Here is a 20,987-nt window from a genome sequence, read left to right as displayed (position 1 = left end):
TTGCACCATGCCACCCGTTTTTATTTTATGACCTCAGAGGAGCATGCATGTGAAGAATGCCAGCAATGTGGAGTGGAATGAGATTAGCTGCCTCCCTTGGCTTCCATAGGCCTCATGAGCCACTGCTAACCGTGTTAATGTGTTAGCCTGTTAGCTAGCTTGGCACTGCTCAGTATTTACTGTCAGCCCAATAGCTTACTCTAATAGCATTAACAGGTTTTTCACAACAGACCTTGATGAATTACTCATGGCCACTCAACACTCGACATTAACAATTCCATTCCACAAAGCCCTCTATAAATGTTGGCTTTGGTAGTTTCAGACGTGTAGACATTTGGGGGTTCTAGTTCACCAGTATTTCTTAGCTGATGTCTGCTTAAATCGTTTGTATGTGTTCTAGAATCATCTATTGGCAGAGAATGTGATTTCACACCATTGATGTCAAGATGCGATGCAGCTAGATGATTTTGAATTTTGTTTATGACCCCTTTCTCTTTCCCCAGCATACCTCTCTCTCGACGAGCCGCTCGGAGAAGAGCACTGGTTGGTCGAGCAGATCACTCGGAGCACGATGTCGGAACTCTATCGCCTCGTGTTCGGACGAGCAGCCGCACATCGGCAACTACCGTCTGCTCAAGACCATCGGCAAGGGCAACTTCGCCAAGGTCAAGCTGGCCAGGCATATCTTGACGGGCAAAGAGGTGAGACTGGACTGGGCTGGTGGTGTGGATGGGCTAGACTGAGAGGGGAGGCTGGGGTAGAGAAGTGGGTACTTGACTGAAGAATGGGGTTTGGCTGGTAGGAATAGTGCACACGGCCAATGAGGTTTGTAATAGGCCATTTGACAGGTTGGTTGTGGTGAGAGCATGGAACATGTGGGAGGGATGGATGGTAGTTGTAGTTTCAGAGAAACTTATGGAAAGAACAAGACTGGGTTTGTTCTTCTAGTCTGTAATGACTTTTAAGGCCTGTGTAGTTGTAAACATAATGTAACGTTAGCCCATAAAGCCCACATTTTTAGGTGCGTAATTCCACAGGGTTGTTAAAAGTTAAACCAATGACATGGAATGGGATCATGTGGAGAGCAGTGTGTAGTGAACCATATACATTTACAGTCCTAGTCTCACTCACACTTTGACCGAGACAAACCACGCTGTTAAGCCACTTTTGGGGCCTTATAGCTTGTTGGTTTGTTTTAGAGTTTGAGCTTTGGGATCTATTAAAATCAAAACATATGTCACTGTTTTGATTTTACTGATTGTAATGATTTGTCTCTCAACGTTTCAGGTTGCAATAAAGATCATTGACAAAAATCAGCTCAACCCGACCAGCCTACAGAAGGTGAGTGCTGTTGTGTGCATGTCATGAGAAACGGTTTGGAGAATAAAAGTCTTGTCTGGAAACGAGGCTGAAAAAGCATGCGACGTCACACAGTTTTACAAGACACAAACAGCATCAAGAAGCATCAAGAGAACCATAATCTTCATGTCATTTGAGATTGTGATGGTTAGGAGAAGAATTTATCAGCTTGAATGCAACCTTCCTAACGTCATGGTTTTTGTTTCAATATTGACTATATTATGCTGACCTGCACTCTGTCTGCGCTCTCTCCCTACACAGCTGATAACTCGCTCAACACCTAGGCTAGTATCTAGGCTAAACAACTAGGTTAAAATCAATATACTGTGACAGGAAGTAGACTCCTGTGTACTTGTTTTGGTGGACATTTGGCCAGTGAGATGGTGTGAGGATTCAATGGCCTAACTTTTGACCTCGTTCTGAGTTCTACTGGTCTAGGAGGCGTATAGTTTATGGGATGTTTTGATGGTTTTGCTGCGGTCCCTGAGGTCCAGAATCCTTGGGGTGTTCCTACCCCATCTGAAGTTGAAATTTAAAATGGTTATGGCTATGGTTAGGGTAAGACAGGGTTTCCCAAATTCAGTCCTCGGAACCCCAAGGGGTGCACATTTTGGTTTTTGACCTCACACTATACAGCTGATTAAAATAATCAACTAATCATCAAGCTTTGATCATTTGAATCAGCTGTGTAGTGTTAGGGCAAAAACTAAAACGTGCACCCCATGGGGACCCGAGGACCGAGTTTGGGAAACACTGGGGTAGGGGTCAGGGTTAGGGTCATGGTTTAGGGTAGGGACTTCCCAAGGATCCCAAATAACATTAACCATTTTGCTGCAAACATACCAGTGATTTCAAGGCCATTTAAAGGGGAAATTGTTGAGTTTCTCCCATTCTCTGCAGATCCTCTCAAGCTCTGTCAGGTTGCATGGGGAGCGTCACTACACAGCTATTTTCAGGTCTCTCCAGAGATGTTCAATCATGTTCAAGTCTGGGCTCTGGTGGCCACTCAAGGACATTCAGAGACTTGTCCCAAAACCACTCCTCTATTGTCTTGGCTGTGTGCTTAGGGTCGTTGTTCTATTGGAAGGTGAACCTTCGCCCCAGTCTGAGGTCCTGAGCACTGGAGCAGATTTTCATCAAGGATCTCTTTGTACTTTGCTCCATTCATCTTTCCCTCGATCCTGATTAGTCTCCCAGTCCCTGCCGCTGAAAACCATCCCCACAGTATGATGCTGCCACCACCATGCTTCACCGTAGGGATGGTGCCAGGTTTCCTCCAGACATGACGATTGGCATTCAGGCCAAAGAGTTCAATCTTGGTTTCATCAGACCAGATAATCTTGTTTCTCATGGTCTGAGAGTTCTTTAGGTGTCTTTTGGCAAACTCCAAGTGGGCTGTCATGTCACTTTTACTGAGGAGTGGCTTCCGTCTGACCACTAAAAGCCCGACTGGTGGAGTGCTGTAGAGATGGTTGTCCTTCTGGAGGGTTCTCCCATCTCCACAGAGGAACTCTGGAGCTCTGTCAGAGTGACCATCGGGTTGTTGGTCACCTGCCTGATCAAGGCCCTTCTCCCCCGATTGCTCAGTTTGGCCGAACGTCCACCTCTAGGAAGAGTCTTGGTAGTTCCAAACTTTTTCCATTTAACGATTTAAGAATGGAGGAGGCCACTGTGTTCTTGGGGACCTTTAATGCTGCAGAAATCTTTTGGTACTCTTCCCCAGATCTGTGTTTCGACACAATCCTGTCTCTCAGCTCTATTGACAATTCCTTCAATCTCATGGCTTGGTTTTAGCTCTGACATGCACTGTCAACTGTGGGACCTTATATAGACAGGTGTGTGCCTTTCCAAATCATGTCCAGTCAATTGAATTTACCACAGGTGGACTTCAATTAAGTTGTAGAAACATCTAAAGGATGATCAATGGAAACAGGGCGCACCTGAGCTCAATTTTGAGCCTCATAGCAAAGGGTCTGAATACTTATGTAAATAAGGTATTTGTGTTTTTTTTATTTTTAATACATTTGCAAACATTTCTAAAAACCTGTTTTCGCTTTGTCATTATGGGGTATTGTGTATATATTAATGAGGGGAATAAATTATTAAATCAATTTTAGAATAAGGCTGTAACGTAACAAACTGTGGAAAAAGTCAAGGGGTCTGAATACTTTCTGAATGCACTGTATATGGTAACTTTCTTAGATATACAGGATAAAGTTGATCATTTCATAACGAGGACAGCAATGACATGTGCGAGGCGCACTGCATGGCCGAAGAGGAGATCACTCCATTAAAAACTTCCAAAAGGTCAAAACTATTTGATTTTTAATTGTGGGTGAAATCCAAAGATGTGCTATATTTTTATTGGCTATGTCATAGCTAATTTATAAACAGTAAATATTGATACATTACTAGCTCAAACACTTAACCTCAAAAATGGCAAGTTCATTAGTGGGTGATGGTGATTTCAGAACCAAAAAACTGTCTACATTGCCCCCCATAATCTGGTAGTGGGGTGGTAGAATCCTGGTCTCCTTTATGGCTCTGCTCAGGTGCCTACATAGTACATACACCATAGACACCCATCATTTACACACCACATACAAACGTTCTCTCATCGCACTGAATCGTTTCAAACTAAAACATGTCGTTCCTGTATCATATCGGAGTCCATCTAGATATGTATCGAATCGTCTTGAAAGGGAAATGTGCACACCCATATAATCCATAGTTCTGTTTTCTCTAAACAGCCATTACAAACTTCAGCTAACTTCAGCCACCACTAGCTACAAATCAATGGGAATGATGGGGGCAATGATTTTGGAACATTGACAACTACGCAATGATAATGTTCCTGTCCATATGAGAGAGAACTGTAGGAAGGTGCTGCTGTATCATGTGTTGCCCCTCAGTGGAACTCTATTTAAGCATGGAGCGATGCACATAACTGTCCAGTGTGGTCAGAGTTCATGGGCAGACAGAGCCTATGTATAGATACATTGCATAGCATAGCTGTAATAACGTTAGTATGCTGGCCCGACTTCATATGACTGTAGTACGCTTTCTTCAGACAAAACCAATGGAGGACAGAGACATGTATTGAATTGTGTATGACTGTCCCTCCTCATTTTGAGGCAATTGAACAGCAGGCTTGAGCTTGGTTTGACCACACATACACAGGCTTATTCCCATTGTGCGTCCCTTTACACTATATAGGGAATAGGGTACCATTTGAGACGCAACCCCAGTCACCCATCATAATCAACCCCAGTCACATGTCATAATCAACCCCAGTCACCCGTCATAATCAACCCCAGTCACCCGTCATAATCAACCCCAGTCACCTGTCATAATCAACCCGTCACCCATCATAATCAACCCCAGTCACCCATCATAATCATCCCCAGTCACCCGTCATAATCAACCCCAGTCACCCGTCATAATCAACCCCAGTCCCCCGTCATAATCAACCCCAGTCACCCGTCATAATCAACCCCAGTCCCCCGTCATAATCAACCCCAGTCACCTGTCATAATCAACCTCAGTCACCCGTCATAATCAACCCCAGTCACCCGTCATAATCAACCCCAGTCCCCGTCATAATCAACCCCAGTCACCCGTCATAATCAACCCCAGTCACCCGTCATAATCAACCCCAGTCACCCGTCATAATCAACCCCAGTCCCCCGTCATAATCAACCCCAGTCACCCGTCATAATCAACCCCAGTCACCCGTCATAATCAACCCCAGTCCCCCGTCATAATCAACCCCAGTCCCCCGTCATAATCAACCCCAGTCACCCGTCATAATCAACCCCAGTCACCCGTCATAATCAACCCCAGTCACCTGTCATAATCAACCCCAGTCACCCGTCATAATCAACCTCAGTCTCCCGTCATAATCAACCTCAGTCTCCCGTCATAATCAACCTCAGTCTCCCATCATAATCAACCTCAGTCTCCCATCATAATCAACCTCAGTCTCCCATCATAATCAACCTCAGTCTCCCATCATAATCATCCTCAGTCTCCCATCATAATCAACCCCAGTCTCCCATCATAATCAACCCCAGTCACCCGTCATAATCAACCTCAGTCTCCCATCATAATCAACCCCAGTCCCCCGTCATAATCAACCCCAGTCCCCCGTCATAATCAACCTCAGTCTCCCGTCATAATCAACCCCAGTCCCCCGTCATAATCAACCCCAGTCACCCGTCATAATCAACCCCAGTCCCCCGTCATAATCAACCCCAGTCCCCCGTCATAATCAACCCCAGTCACCCGTCATAATCAACCCCAGTCACCTGTCATAATCAACCCCAGTCACCCGTCATAATCAACCCCAGTCACCCGTCATAATCAACCTCAGTCTCCCGTCATAATCAACCCCAGTCCCCTGTCATAATCAACCCCAGTCACCCGTCATAATCAACCCCAGTCCCCCGTCATAATCAACCCCAGTCCCCCGTCATAATCAACCCCAGTCCCCCGTCATAATCAACCCCAGTCCCCCGTCATAATCAACCCCAGTCACCCGTCATAATCAACCCCAGTCACCCGTCTCATAATCAACCCCAGTCACCCGTCTCATAATCAACCCCAGTCACCTGTCTCATAATCAACCCCAGTCACCCGTCTCATAATCAACCCCAGTCACCTGTCTCATAATCACTCAACTTACTACTGAGAGGGTCCATACATGCTGAATGGATCCTCTAGAGACCGCTGTAGGCTTTGTATGAGCATGGCAACGCATTCATGCCTCCAATGTGAGAATTGATGCAGATGACATCACACTCATGCTTCAATGTTGCTAGGCGAACATGTTTTGATCAACCATCTTGTCACAGGCATCTGACGAGGTGATCTGTGTCCGGTGCACATATTTGTATCAAAGCGTCATCTGCTGACCAAACTTTAGTCTCGTTGTCAGCATAACAGGATCAGGCTCTTACTTAGGACAATTAAATCAATATAAAACACGCTGCTATCGATTGTGGCTCTGTTTAAGGTATTATTTGTCTGCCGCGGATAAAGATATGGCTGGCACCAGCCACTGCAAATTATACTGTTCACAATTAGTTAGCTACTATTGCTTTGCAGACATCCTGTAAAGTAAAAATATTCGTAGACCTTTTGTTATTGCTTGCAAGAAACTCCCATCACAAGTTTGAAGTGAAGTGGCCACCATAGAGTTAAAGGGGCAATCTCGATTGGTACATCCATTTTGGACTTTGAAAGTAATTATATAGCCATTGATTCTTGGAGAATATGACTTATAAATGCCCACTGTTCCAGGCTGCATCCCAAATGGCATCCTATTCCCTATATAGTGCACAACTTTTGCCTAGAGCGCTATGAGCCTACATAGAGAGTAGAGTGCCATTAACGATGCAACCCTAGTGTTGAGTGGTTTCCTAGTGGGGACTGGGGATGGATGCCGGGAGGGAGGGGAACGGGGGTGGTTTGTGATCTCTGCATGCAGAGGTTCGCTGGTGGATGGATACTGCTGCAGTAGCGCAACGGGCAGACGGTTGTCCTGTCAGCACTATTCTCCTCCCATTCAGGACACACTAGACCAGAGCACCAGGTGACTCTCTCTCTTTCGATCTCTCTCTCTCTCTCTCTCTCCACACTGTGTCCCTCCCCTCCCCTCCCTATCCTGCTCTGTTTTGTATTGCAACATTCCCCTCTCCCACCCTGTCTTTTTCTCGCCCTCCCTCTCTTACCCCACTCTCTGACCTCCTCTCCCTTTCTATATGTCACCTAACCCACTTTATTTCCAGTTTCTGTCTATCTTTCCCTCCCTCCCTTCTCTCATCACCTCTCTTCAGGCACTGCAGAGTAACCACAGATGTACTCTCTGGTGTTTCTCTGGAGGCTGGACCCCCCACAGTAGCTAGAGGGACACACCCAAGCGGTGGCAGGTGATTTAAGGGCCCAGGCTCCGCCCCCCACCAGCCAACTGCACTGCTGCAGAACACTTGGGGTAATCTGGCTGCAGTCTGCAGGCTTTAATATGACAGTGACAGCAGGGCTGTAGCAGCAATGCTCCATGTTGGCCCACCGCCCCCCAAAGTCACTCAGTCTCCCTCTAATCCCATTAGGGGCTGCATGGGGATCGCCAGCAGCTGATACACACTGAGCAGGACAGACACTTGCACCCATCCTAAAACAACTGCCTGATGTATCTGAAACACCCCCAACCACTTACTAACCCCATGCCTAAACCCATGCCTATCTATTTCATACCCCTAAATACTACCTCCCACCACCTATGTCTCCTTCCTAATCCACCCCTCACTCTACCTCCCACTCATTCCCAGTCCCAACCTCTGATCTATTCCACACTAGGCCCTTTAACTTTAAACCCTGTCTCTGTCATCCTTCACGTCACTTCTGTCCCTCACACCTCACCCACCCTACAGCCTCTCTGTACCCCCTATTCCCCTCATCTTCCACCTCTCTCTCTGATCTGGATGTTGTCACGATTTTCTCAAGCTTCGTCACTGTCAAGAGTGTGCATAAGTCTGCCTGTGAGAGCCTATGTGAGAGTCTCTGTGTGTGTTGGGTGTAATCCTTCACCATGTAGGGCCCCTTCAAAAGAGTCTGATGCTACATTGCGGGGGGGGGGGGGGGGGGGGTTATCCCTCTATCAGGCCTCTTCAGCCAGGAGCAGCATTCCAGACAGGCAAACAATGGGGACAGCCGAACCCAGAGGAGGTGGGGTCTTCCAGGGGGCCAGGGCACTGGAGCTGGGATCCTGAGAAAGCAAGCAACCATGAGATGAGGCAGAACCAAAGAGCACAGACCGTGTGTGTGTGTGTGCGTGCACGCGTTGGTGTGTGTGTGTGTATGTTCTCGAGAAAGGGATAAGGACGCTGCCTGACAGTATGTTTGTTTATCAGTGGGTAGTGTGTATCATTAAGATATTAAAGGAATTAATACAGAGGGGGCAGGATATTTTCCCACACTGTTGAAGGATGATGGGAAAAGTGGTTTTCATTCTGTTCATGCAGGGGTCAGAATATGTGCAGTAATCCAGTTTCTGAGTTGCTGCCTATAAGTGTGTTCCAAATGGAACCCTATTCTCTATATAAACTCAGCAAAAAAAATAAATGTCCTCTAACTGTCAACAGCGTTTATTTTCAACAAACTTAACATGTGCAAGTATTTTTATGAAAATAACAAGATTCAACAACTGAGACATAAACTGAACAAGTTCCACAGACATGTGACTAATAGAAATGGAATAATGTGTCCCTGAACAAAGGAGGGGTCAAAATCAAAAGTAACAGTCAGTATCTGGTGTGGCCACCAGCTGCATTAAGTACTGCAGTGCATCTCCTGCTCATGGACTGCACCAGATTTGCCAGTTCTTGCTGTGAGATGTTACCCCACTCTTCCACCAAGGCACCTGCAAGTTCCCTGACATTTCTGGGGGGAATGGCCCAAGCCCTCACCCTCCAATCCAACAGGTCCCAGACGTGCTCAATGGGATTGAGATCCGGGCTCTTCGCTGGCCATGGCAGAACACTGACATTCCTGTCTTGCAGGAAATCACCCACAGAATGAGCAGTATGGCTGGTGGCATTGTCATGTTGGAGGGTCATGTCAGGATGAGCCTGCAGGAAGGGTACCATATGAGGAAGGAGGATGTCTTCCCTGTAACGCACAGCGTTGAGATTGCCTGCAATGACAACAAGCTCAGTTTGATGATGCTGTGACACACCGCCCCAGACCATGACGGACCCTCCACCTCCAAATCGCTCCCGCTCCAGAGTACAGGCCTCGGTGTAACGCTCATTCCTTCGTCGATAAATGCGAATCCGATCATCACCCCTGGTGAGACAAAACCGTGACTCGTCAGTGAAGAGCACTTTTTGCTAGTCCTGTCTGGTCCAGCGACGGTGGGTTTGTGCCCATAGGCGACGTTGTTGCCGGTGATGTCTGGTGAGGACCTGTCTTACAACAGGCCTACAAGCCCTCAGTCCAGCCTCTCTCAGCCTATATCGGACGGTCTGAGCACTGATGGAGGGATTGTGCATTCTTAGTGTAACTCTTCGTGTAACTGTCCCGCAGGTGTGATGTTTTGATGTACCGACCCTGTGTAGGTGTTGTGGTCTGCCATGTGGTCTGCCACTGTGAGGACGATCAGCTGTCCATCCTGTCTCCCTGTAGCGCTGTCCCAGGCGTCTTACAGTACGGACATTCCAATTTATTGCCCTGACCACATCTGCAGTCCTCATTTCTCCTTGCAGCATGCCTAAGGCTTGTTCATGCAGATGAGCAGGGACCCTGGGCATCTTTCTTTTGGTGTTTTTCAGAGTCAGTAGAAAGGCCTCTTTTAGTGTCCTACGTTTTCATAACTTAATTGCCTACTGTCTGTAAGCTGTTAGTGTCTTAACGACCGTTCCACAACTGCATGTTCATTAATTGTTTATGCTTCATTGAACAAGCATGGGAAACAGTGTTTAAACCCTTTACAATGAAGATCTGTGAAGTTGTTTGGATTTGTATGAATTATCTTTGAAAGACAGGGTCCTGAAAAAGGGAGGTTTCTTTTTTTGCTGAGTTTAGTACACTACTTTAGACCAGAGCCCTATTCCCTATATATTACACTACTTTAGACCAGAGCTCTATTCCCTATATAGTACACTACTTTAGACCAGAGCTCTATTCTGTATATAGTGCACTACTTTTGACCAGAGCCCTATGGGAATAGGGTGCCATTTTGGGAGGCAGACATGGACTGTTTTGTCTTCTCTCTTTGGGATCTAATGACTGTTGTTGCTACCCTTTACAGGAAACAATTTAAGCCTGTTGCTGTAGTTCTGGATAGGCATGTGACTTGGATGTGCTTTATTGCTTCTTGCCAAACAGTAAAGGTTGTACTACCTCATGCTCTGTGTAGATTTGACTCTGTCAGCTTCTCAGTGTCAACAGTTACATGATAGGACATTCAATCCTAACCTATGGTCAAACAAACATGAGGTGAATTCCTGAAATAAACTATTGTTTATTATTACTGTCCATGAATCATTCAAACACTTGAAGGTATATTGTAGCTGAGGCTTGAATTATGCTATACCAATTTGGCCACAAACAGTCGCCAGTGTGTGTTTGAACTTTGAACCCAATCTACCCTCATGCATTTGGGTGCTACACAGGGCAAACTCAATCCGGGTGGAAGCACCTGTAGTCCTGGCCCCTGGGGACGCCTCACCTGAGCCCTGGCCACTGAGGCTGCCCCTGCTGGGGCCATCTGTCTGCCCCCCGTGGTAGATCTCAGCACTGGTTTTAGATCGGCTTGTAACGAGGAAGCTCCGGGTCTGCTCCTCATCACCATGGTCTCTGTTGAGGGGCCATGTTGACAACAGCCGTTGCCTTGAAACGCCCTGATCCACCATGTCCAACATGAAAGGGCTCCTTCTGCATGATCACACCCCCTTTCCCAGAGGAGCAACCTGGGTCCCACAGGGACATGAAGGGGGGATGGGGTTGGGGTGTATGGGGAGAGAGAGTTAGGGCAGGGAGGGAGGGGTATTCTGTTGGTTAGGTTGGGGGGGGGGGGGGGGTTAGGGGCAGTGTAGGCAGTGGCACTTGCATCAGATGTTATCGTTATGCAGGGAGGGAGGGAGCAGTCATTCATGGGCAATGGCTTGCTTGGCCCTTGGCGTGGATAGATGTCTCTTTCAGAGATAGAGCAGGTTATTCAGTGGCTCTGCTGAGTCGTTTGAGAGGGGAGCCTGTGAGTTCCGTTTACCTCTCGCTCTCTCTCTCTCGTTGTCTCTCTCTCTGGTCACGTGACAGTGTGGTCAGGGGGATGAGGGGTGTGCTTGTGTGTGACTGTGCGTGCATAATGTGGTTGTGTAAAGTGTCTGTGTGTGGGTAAAGCGAGTGTATATGTGTGTGTCCTATGCAGGCATATTTTTCCTGTGTGTGAGTGCAACTATGCGTGGGATTGTTCAGGCCAGAGCTCGGACACAAGGCCTGGATTAACTGGTCAGAGTGAGGCACGCAGACAAAAACACTGCCTTGTGTTCAACAACTGCCTGTGTCCACCGCTGACTGACCCAACGGTAACCTCGACCCACAATAACACACAGAGAGTACGAGAGAGAGAGGCAACTTAGTAAGCTGCTTTGTGCAAATCCCCATGCAAAACAGAGGAGAAAAACCAGAGGGAGCTCAGAGGTTGATTAATTCTGCCCTTTTGTGCTCTCTGTGCTTTCTGCTTCAGAGCGAGATTGGCTTCCGGTGTGATGTACAGGGTGAGAGGGATGTGCAGGGATGAGACGGGGAGAGAGGGTGGAGGAGGGAGGGAGGACTGCATTAGACAGATGCACACTGTGGATGGGCTGTCCGTTCCCTTGGCCAGTCATGTGCTGAGGGTGGCAGGCAATGCAGGGCATGGTTGGGCAGCGGTGGGGTGGAGAAGCTCCCCTGGGAAGACACTTGCCTGGGGGTGAGACTAGGACTATAGAGTCTGACATGGGTTGGCATGGCAACAGTGACGTTAGGCCAAGGGAATGGACCAGGAAGTCATTTATGGGCGTGTGAGAGAGAGGGAGAAAGTGGTAGATAGAAGGGAGGGGGATATGACGGAAGAGAAAAAGATTAAGGAGGTGGCGGGAGAGGAGAGGAGAGACGGGCTTATCTGATTATTTTTCTTTAGAGCTCAGGTGAACAGCTGATGCGCTCTGCTCTCCTCAATTCAATTACAGACAGTCTCAAGGGATGTGTGTTTGATTTGGATTGTATGTTCACGCATGGAGCTGCATCATGTCACTGATGTGTGTTTGTGGACACTGAATGTATACTTGTGTACTCTATGTGGCACTCACAGTAGCCCTGGTCCACATTAGCCACATTACTATGTGACATGTCTGCTTCACACAGGCTGATTGTCTCAGTGTGTCTGTACGGGACGGGACACATGTACACCATCAGATTTATGGTTGCGTCCAGCTGCCCTGCACTTTGGCATTGGAAAAATGTATAACAAGGGAAGCTGTGAGTCCTATTTTCTGCCTTTAAATTGTTTTTCAAGAACTAGGTTTCTCTGTACAGTGTTTAATCTCACTAGCCTATATCCTACAGTCATGTATCACTAGCCTATATATCCTACAGTCATGTATCACTAGCCTATATATCCTACAGTCATGTATCACTAGCCTATATATCCTACAGTCATGTATCACTAGCCTATAGCCTACAGTCATGTATCACTAGCCTATATCCTACAGTCATGTATCACTAGCCTATATCCTACAGTCATGTATCACTAGCCTATATCCTACAGTCATGTATCACTAGCCTATATCCTACAGTCATGTATCACTAGCCTATATCCTACAGTCATGTATCACTAGCCTATATATCCTACAGTCATGTATCACTAGCCTATATCCTACAGTCATATATCACTAGCCTATATCCTACAGTCAAATATCACTAGCCTATATACCCTACAGTCATATATCACTAGCCTATATCCTACAGTCATATATCACTAGCCTATATATCCTACAGTCATGTATCACTAGCCCATATATCACTAGCCTATATATTCTACAGTCATATATCACTAGCCTATATACCCTACAGTCATATATCACTAGCCTATATCCTACAGTCATATATCACTAGCCTATATATCCTACAGTCATGTATCACTAGCCCATATATCACTAGCCTATATATTCTACAGTCATATATCACTAGCCTATATATCCTACAGTCATATATCACTAGCCTATATCCTACAGTCATATATCACTAGCCTATATCCTACAGTCATGTATCACTAGCCTATAGTCCATAGTATATTTGCATTCAGTGAAGGTGTTATGGATACAAATGCGCAAGACATTAGTACAACAACACTAAACTAGCCCTCTTCTTGAGGTTGTACTTGGTGAACAAAAATAGGACTGTGGACACCGCCTGCTTCAACATCATGTGGCCCAGTGACAAACCGATCAATATCTTGTGTTGCATCACATACTCTGTTTTTCTGTAAGCATGTCTCCATACTGGTCTAGGTAGGTCATTTTAAAGTGCAACAGCACGAAAGGGAGAGCGGGGCTATTGTTCTAACGATGGGCGTTATATGGAGTCCGACCATGCTGCAGGTTGGGTAATCCATCACCTCATTACTACATCCTCCATGTATTATTACATGACTACCAGGAAGTAGACAGTCATGCTTGGTAGAACTTTCCCCTTGTAAGTAACACCACAAACAAGCAAAAGAAAAACATAATCATCATCTATGTTCATGTTTTTGACTTATCCCCCCTGGCCATATCCCCAGATATTTTTTGGGTCTGAACTGAGAAACACTGGCTGTTTTGAAAGCGCTTCACCTCAGTAGGTATGCTTATGTGCTCCAACGGGCCAAAAACTATGCCTCTGTCTAGCTACATGGGAGTGTGTGCGTGTGCGTGTGTGTGCAATTTAAATCATTGAACCCACCTTACCAGCCCGGCTCCGTTCTGTTTATTTGAGAAATTAGTCATTTGCTTGCACAGTCCCTGAGGCATACACATTTGAATCATTCTCAGTTTCCTTCTCTCTGTTTCCCTCTGTCCTCAAGGCAATCCAAAATATACAGTGCCTTGCGAAAGTATTCGGCCCCCTTGAACTTTGTGACCTTTTGCCACATTTCAGGCTTCAACCATAAAGATTTAAAACTGTATTTTTTTGTGAAGAATCAACAACAAGTGGGACACAATCGTGAAGTGGAACGACATTTATTGGATATTTCAAACTTTTTTAACAAATCAAAAACTGAAAAATTGGGCGTGCAAAATGATTCAGCCCCCTTAAGTTAATACTTTGTAGCGCCACCTTTTGCTGCGATTACAGCTGTAAGTCGCTTGGGGTATGTCTCTATCAGTTTTGCACATCGAGAGACTGACATTTTTTCCCATTCCTCCTTGCAAAACAGCTCGAGCTCAGTGAGGTTGGATGGAGAGCATTTGTGAACAGCAGTTTTCAGTTCTTTCCACAGATTCACGATTGGATTCAGGTCTGGACTTTGACTTGGCCATTCTAACACCTGGATATGTTTATTTTTGAAACATTCCATTGTAGATTTTGCTTTATGTTTTGGATCATTGTCTTGTTGGAAGACAAATCTCTGTCCCAGTCTCAGGTCTTTTGCAGACTCCATCAGGTTTTCTTCCAGAATGGTCCTGTATTTGGCTCCATCCATCTTCCCATCAATTTTAACCATCTTCCCTGTCCCTGCTGAAGAAAAGCAGGCCCAAACCATGATGCTGCCACCACCATGTTTGACAGTGGGGATGGTGTGTTCAGCTGTGTTGCTTTTACGCCAAACATAACGTTTTGCATTGTTGCCAAAAAGTTCAATTTTGGTTTCATCTGACCAGAGCACCTTCTTCCACATGTTTGGTGTGTCTCCCAGGTGGCTTGTGGCAAACTTTAAACAACACTTTTTATGGATATCTTTAAGAAATGGCTTTCTTCTTGCCACTCTTCCATAAAGGCCAGATTTGTGCAATTTACGACTGATTGTTGTCCTATGGACAGAGTCTCCCACCTCAGCTGTAGATCTCTGCATTTCATCCAGAGTGATCATGGGCCTCTTGGCTGCATCTCTGATCAGTCTTCTCCTTGTATGAGCTGAAAGTTTAGAGGGACGGCCAGGTCTTGGTAGATTTGCAGTGGTCTGATACTCCTTCCATTTCAATATTATCGCTTGCACAGTGCTCCTTGGGATGTTTAAAGCTTGGGAAATCTTTTTGTATCCAAATCCGGCTTTAAACTTCTTCACAACAGTATCTCAGACCTGCCTGGTGTGTTCCTTGTTCTTCATGATGCTGTCTGCGCTTTTGACGGACCTCTGAGACTATCACAGTGTAGGTGCATTTATACGGAGACTTTATTACACACAGGTGGATTGTATTTATCATCATTAACAACATTGGATCATTCAGAGATCCTCACTGAACTTCTGGAGAGAGTTTGCTGCACTGAAAGTAAAGGGGCTGAATAATTTTGCACGCCCAATTTTTCAGTTTTTGATTTGTTAAAAAAGTTTGAAATATCCAATAAATGTCGTTCCACTTCATGATTGTGTCCCACTTGTTGTTGATTCTTCACAAAAAAATACAGATTTATATCTTTATGTTTGAAGCCTGAAATGTGGCAAAAGGTCGCAAAGTTCAAGGGGGCCGAATACTTTCGCAAGGCACTGTATATATCATCCTCACAACTTTACTCTTGCCACTTCCGTGTACAGATATCTTGTTTGAAAGCTGCCGCAGAAGGCCAGAATCACGGGGTAGAGCATAGGGAGGCTGAGAGAGAGGGGTGGGGTGGCTGAGAGAGAGGGGTGGCGGAGGCTGAGAGAGAGGGGTGGGGTGGCTGAGAGAGAGGGGTGGCGGAGGCTGAGAGAGAGGGGTGGCTGAGAGAGAGGGGTGGGGTGGCTGAGAGAGAGGGGTGGGGTGGCTGAGAGAGAGGGGTGGGGTGGCTGAGAGAGAGGGGTGGCTGAGAGAGAGGGGTGGGGTGGCTGAGAGAGAGGGGTGGGGTGGCTAAGAGAGAGGGGTGGGGTGGCTGAGAGAGAGGGGTGGCGGAGGCTGAGAGAGAGGGGTGGGGTGGCTGAGAGAGAGGGGTGGCGGAGGCTGAGAGAGAGGGGTGGGGTGGCTGAGAGAGAGGGGTGGGGTGGCTGAGAGAGAGGGGTGGGGTAGCTGAGAGAGAGGGGTGGGGAGGCTGAGAGAGAGGGGTGGGGTGGCTGAGAGAGAGGGGTGGGGTGGCTGAGAGCGAGAGGTGGGGAGGCTGAGAGAGAGGGGTGAGGTGGCTGAGAGAGGGGTGAGGTGGCTGAGAGAGAGGGGTGGGGAGCCTGAGAGAGAGCGGTGGGGAGGCTGAGAGAGAGGGGTGGGGGTGGCTGAGAGAGAGGGGTGGGGTGGCTGAGAGAGAGGGGTGGGGAGGCTGAGAGAGAGGGGGGTGGGGAGGCTGAGAGAGAGGGGTGGGGTGGCTGAGAGAGAGGGGTGGGGAGGCTGAGAGAGAGGTGGGGTGGCTGAGAGAGAGAGGTGGGGTGGCTGAGAGAGAGGGGTGGGGTGGCTGAGAGAGAGAGGTGGGGTGGCTGAGAGAGAGGGGTGGGGGAGGCTGAGAGAGGCATGGGGTGGGGGTGGCTGAGAGAGAGGCATGGGGTGGGAGGGGCTGAGAGAGAGTTATGGGGTGTTGGTGGCTGAGACAGGGGTGGGAGGGGGGGCTCCAGAGAGAGAGTGAAAGAGAGAGGGACAGACGGGTGAGACGCAGCTCCCTGGGTGACGCTCAGTGTTTTGTAAGAATGGGTTTGAACTTCTAAGGAAGCTGGACACCTTCTCACACAACCATCAGCACATTCCATCCATTGTGTGTGTTTCTTTCTCTATCCTTCCTGTCTTTCTCCCTTTCTCTCCTTCCTTCTCTTGCTTTTGCTCACTCATACATTGTGAAATCTAACTTTGTGTTTGCCTCTATTTCTGTCTTCATTGAAGTATTCCCCTTTCCACAAACCCAGCCCTTGTAACACAGTCTCTCACGGATACCCTTTTACCTGGTCAGAGCAAGCTGATGCCTCGTCACCCAGTCTCACCATATACAGTTCAAAGAGAGCACTCTGTGGGCTGGTGCACACATACACTATAATTATCCCCAAGATGCTTGAATGTATGCCGTCAGCGCTCCCTGTTTCCCCACTTTCAGTAGATGTCACAACCAGGAAAGGAGGCTTATGAATGTGTTCGAGGGAGGGCCGTGTGTGTGTGTCAAATTGTGGGCGTGCGACAGTGTGTAAATACGATTGTGTGTCACCTCATAACCACAAGACGTTGAATCACACACAGCAGCGACAGACAGTGCCCGTGCCGCACCACCGTTGCAGCGACTATGTGATCTGGGGCCCCCACTATTTCTAGAAAGAGAAGAGGCTAAAAGCAGCGGCACCTCCATGATGGATGAGGGAGCCCTGTGGGGAGAGAGGCTCTGCCCAGGGGGAGAGGCACTCTGTCTAGTCAGGCTGTCCCTGGAGTGGTCCACTCTCTAATTAGCAGGAAGCCAGCTAGTGTTGGAGGGGGAGGTGCGTCCATTTTCCCGACAAGCAGCTGAGCTTATTTATGAATGAATAAATGAGTGACGGGTGGAGGCGGGCTAACCTCCTCCTATCCGCCTGTCTGATGTTCAGTTCTTATATTATGAATCGGGAATTTTGATCACCCCCCACTTTCATGCCTATCTTCGCATGCGCTATATATATCAGTGTGGCTGTGAAGACTTGAATAATGAAATAACATTATTTTAACTCGCTTCTTTCTTCTCTATATCTTTCCACCAGCTCTTCAGAGAGGTACGCATCATGAAAGGCCTCAACCACCCAAATATCGGTAAGTGCCTCGGCTATACTAATCTCCCCAGCTTCCAGGTTGTAGTGCTGCAGGGCATACCCGACCCCAGAACATCATCAGCCTAACACCCATCCTCACGCAATGTTCCCATTCACTGTCAATACAGCTGCTGAGCAGGAGTCAAGACGTGTGATATGGATAATAGTCCCCCACTGAGCTGAAAATGATCCTCCTTTCCAGGGGGGTACAGTCTAACTGAGGGACGCCCAGACCCCCTCGCGCTGCCCCTGTAATGGCTAGAGGCTGTATCCCAAATAGCACCATATTCCCTATGGGCCCTGGTCAAACATAGTGCACAATAAAGGCAATAGGGTGTAGTCGCTCATATACAGCCAGGACAAGTAGACTTCCTCCATGTATTTATAATGCACACGGTCACATTTAATACTGCATGCAGCTGAAACATAAACTGCCGTACTATACTGTTGTGCATTTACGGCACATCTCCCTGCTCTAAGGAGCACACAGTAAATCACTTTGTGCAACTGTGTGTGTTGTTTGTCTGTGCCACTATACTGAGGTGTCTATGTATGTTTGTGTGTTACAGTGCAGCTGTTTGAGGTGATCGAGACGGAGAATACACTCTATCTGATAATGGAGTACGCCAGTGGGGGTGAGCAGAGTACCTCCCCTCAATCCCTACACGCTCCTCCATTTCTCTCTCATCTCTTTTCTCTCCACCCTTCCCTCACGCTTTCCCAGTACCGCTGACCCATCGATTGTCCTCTGACCGCCCTCCTCCCTCCCTCTGAACTCTCCTTTTCTCTCCCCTTCCTTCACTTTCTGTCTATTCTTCTCTTTGCTTGTGTCCCCTCCCTTTTCTAATCCCCACTCTGCTTGTTTGTCAATTTTTCCTCCCATTCTGTTTCTTGCCAAATAAGGAACTAATAGCCAAGCATGTGCCCCCTCCTGATCTCAACCTCGCTGCTTTTCTCCCAGTGGACGTGTCCTCTAGCATGAAGCATGTACTATACAAAAACACAACACACACTCATGCATTCATTAATTCAGTCACTCTCTCTCTTTCAACTCTCTCACACCACCACCATATATTCCCAGACACATGCATGGGTCACAGACATGTAGACATGCCCATGCAAAGTCAACCATTAGGCCAGGGATCACTGAGATGAATGAGGCCCTATAGGCTAAATGATGAAGATACTGATCCCAGATCAGGCTCAATTTAATAATACATCTCACTGATGATACTACTGCTGCGTATGCACTCCATTTGGCTTAGGGGGCGCCGTACTACTATGGCTGACCCTGTAAAACAACACATTTCACTGTACCTATCCGGTGTATGTGACAATAAAGCATTTATATATATATATATCTATATATTTTTATATATATATATATATATATATATTTGTTTTATATTCTCTCTTCATATTCTTACATTACAATTTATTTTCACTCACTCACTTAATGTGTACATCATAGAAATACAATATAATTATATTATAGAACTCTAATGAATACACTATATATATATATTAGTGGTGCGCGGGTCAGTTGTCTGTTCAACCACCCGCAATACCTAGTAACCCATCTGCAAACCATGTGGTAACCCATTTACCAAGTGGTAAAGTGAAAATCTGAGGCCCGACCCTAACCCGCTAATATAGAAAATCTGCTGTGCAGTCAGAGATGGTGGAGGTATTTTTGGGGGGAGCAGGCCTTTTTCGATAGGCCTATATCTCTGCTTATAATTTCCAACATTTTGGCCGGCTATTTGTTAGTCGACTTTGAACTTCTTCTACAATTAGAAAAATGCAGCTTCTCTTCTGTCATGACTTGTTGCCCTGGAAGACTAAGTGAACCCTGCTCACCAGAATGACGTAGTTGATATTGGTAAAATGTTCCCCTTCATCGCTGCTTCTCTCGCCGGGGAGAAAATGCAATAAATACATTTGTGGAAAAGGGAAAGATTTTCTATGCAAAATTTCCCAATGATGTCAGTTTAACCGGTTTTAAGAAAATGTAAGAACATTTCGACCCGACATGTTTCTGATAAGATTTCAGTTCGGCTTGGATGCATATTTTTATGTGGTTGAAATAGGCTTCTATCAGCTTTTATGATGCTGATAAATATAGTACCTCTACAGACCCTAACCGCGCATTCATTCTCTCAAGATGCTGAAAGACAGAAATAATATTACAGAGTCAAAATCTACATTTGGTGTATAATTTTACTGCAAGAAATGCTTAATTTTGCAAGCCTTAGTGTTATATTGGGCTATGTGAGAGGTTATAGACCTACAGTCCAGGTTTCAGACTACTATTCCGTTTAACCCATCTGAACAGTAGTTCCCTTGATGGGCCATTTGGAAGTCCCCTTCTTGTGACTGTCGAATTTGTATAGCGCCTCACAATCATCACACATAACATAACACTGCTATCATCTTACCACTTCACCACATCTTCCCTCAACATTAGACTACTGCTCTGACCCTCCCTTCAATTTATTTTCAACTTTCCATTTCGCAGCTTTTCTCTTATTGAATTAAACCCTGACATTGTCCTTTTTGCCCCAGTGGACCGAAGTGAACTTTTTCTGCCCATGTTCCCAAAAGCATTTGGCGACGTATCCGGTGAGCCGTGTATCCGGTGAGCGTACAGTTAGGCGCTAATGCTTAGTCTGCACGCTTTCGCCAGATAAAAAGAAAGAAAGAAAAACCTTAATGTAGCTTCTAGATATGATTTGCACAAGAACGATACATTTATAGATTTTTAAAGCCCTTCATCCACTCAATATTTCATGACCATTTACTCACCCACCCCTCGGATATAACCGTGGGGACTGCGGGTTATGAATCAACCCGTGCATCACTAATATACAGTATAAGCGCCTCAATTACACACTGTATTCAATCAGACGGTGTTGTAAGCCTGATGCTCTGTCTGTTGATGTGGTTGGTTTCTCTCTCCCTCAGGCGAAGTGTTTGACTACCTCGTGTCCCATGGGAGAATGAAAGAGAAAGAGGCGCGGGCCAAATTCCGTCAGGTGAGATGTGACCAAAAATGTATGATCGCAACAAAACCCAGTGAATGGTGCCGAGTTGGCCTGAATGACATTGCAAGCATTATTCTAAGTTTGTATGTGTCAGTGTATGTGTTTGGCTTTTTTTTACTGTGACTTGTCTCACTCCCCTTCTTTCTGTCTCTCCTGCTCTCTTCTCCCTCTCTCTCTATATATAT

The 20,987-nt window shown here is 46.6% G+C and overlaps 1 protein-coding gene across 7 annotated transcripts in view; it reads left to right on the top strand.

Annotated features, from left to right (window-relative positions):
* The window catches only part of LOC110503722 (MAP/microtubule affinity-regulating kinase 4), a 64,827-nt gene that overhangs the window by 22,273 nt on the left and 21,567 nt on the right, over positions 1-20,987 (top strand). For all 7 annotated transcript variants that reach the window (XM_021582204.2, XM_021582205.2, XM_021582206.2 and 4 more), the window contains exons 2-6: positions 504-701; positions 1,288-1,341; positions 17,711-17,759; positions 18,328-18,393; positions 20,723-20,793. In XM_021582204.2, coding sequence (XP_021437879.1) covers positions 504-701; positions 1,288-1,341; positions 17,711-17,759; positions 18,328-18,393; positions 20,723-20,793 — 438 coding nt within the window. The remainder of the gene's footprint in view (positions 1-503; positions 702-1,287; positions 1,342-17,710; positions 17,760-18,327; positions 18,394-20,722; positions 20,794-20,987) is intronic.

This window comes from Oncorhynchus mykiss, chromosome 24, assembly GCF_013265735.2.
Source record: "Oncorhynchus mykiss isolate Arlee chromosome 24, USDA_OmykA_1.1, whole genome shotgun sequence".
Taxonomy (NCBI): domain Eukaryota; kingdom Metazoa; phylum Chordata; class Actinopteri; order Salmoniformes; family Salmonidae; genus Oncorhynchus; species Oncorhynchus mykiss.
The sequence above is the reverse complement of the archived record's forward strand: the minus strand, read 5'-3'. Positions and strand labels throughout refer to the sequence as shown.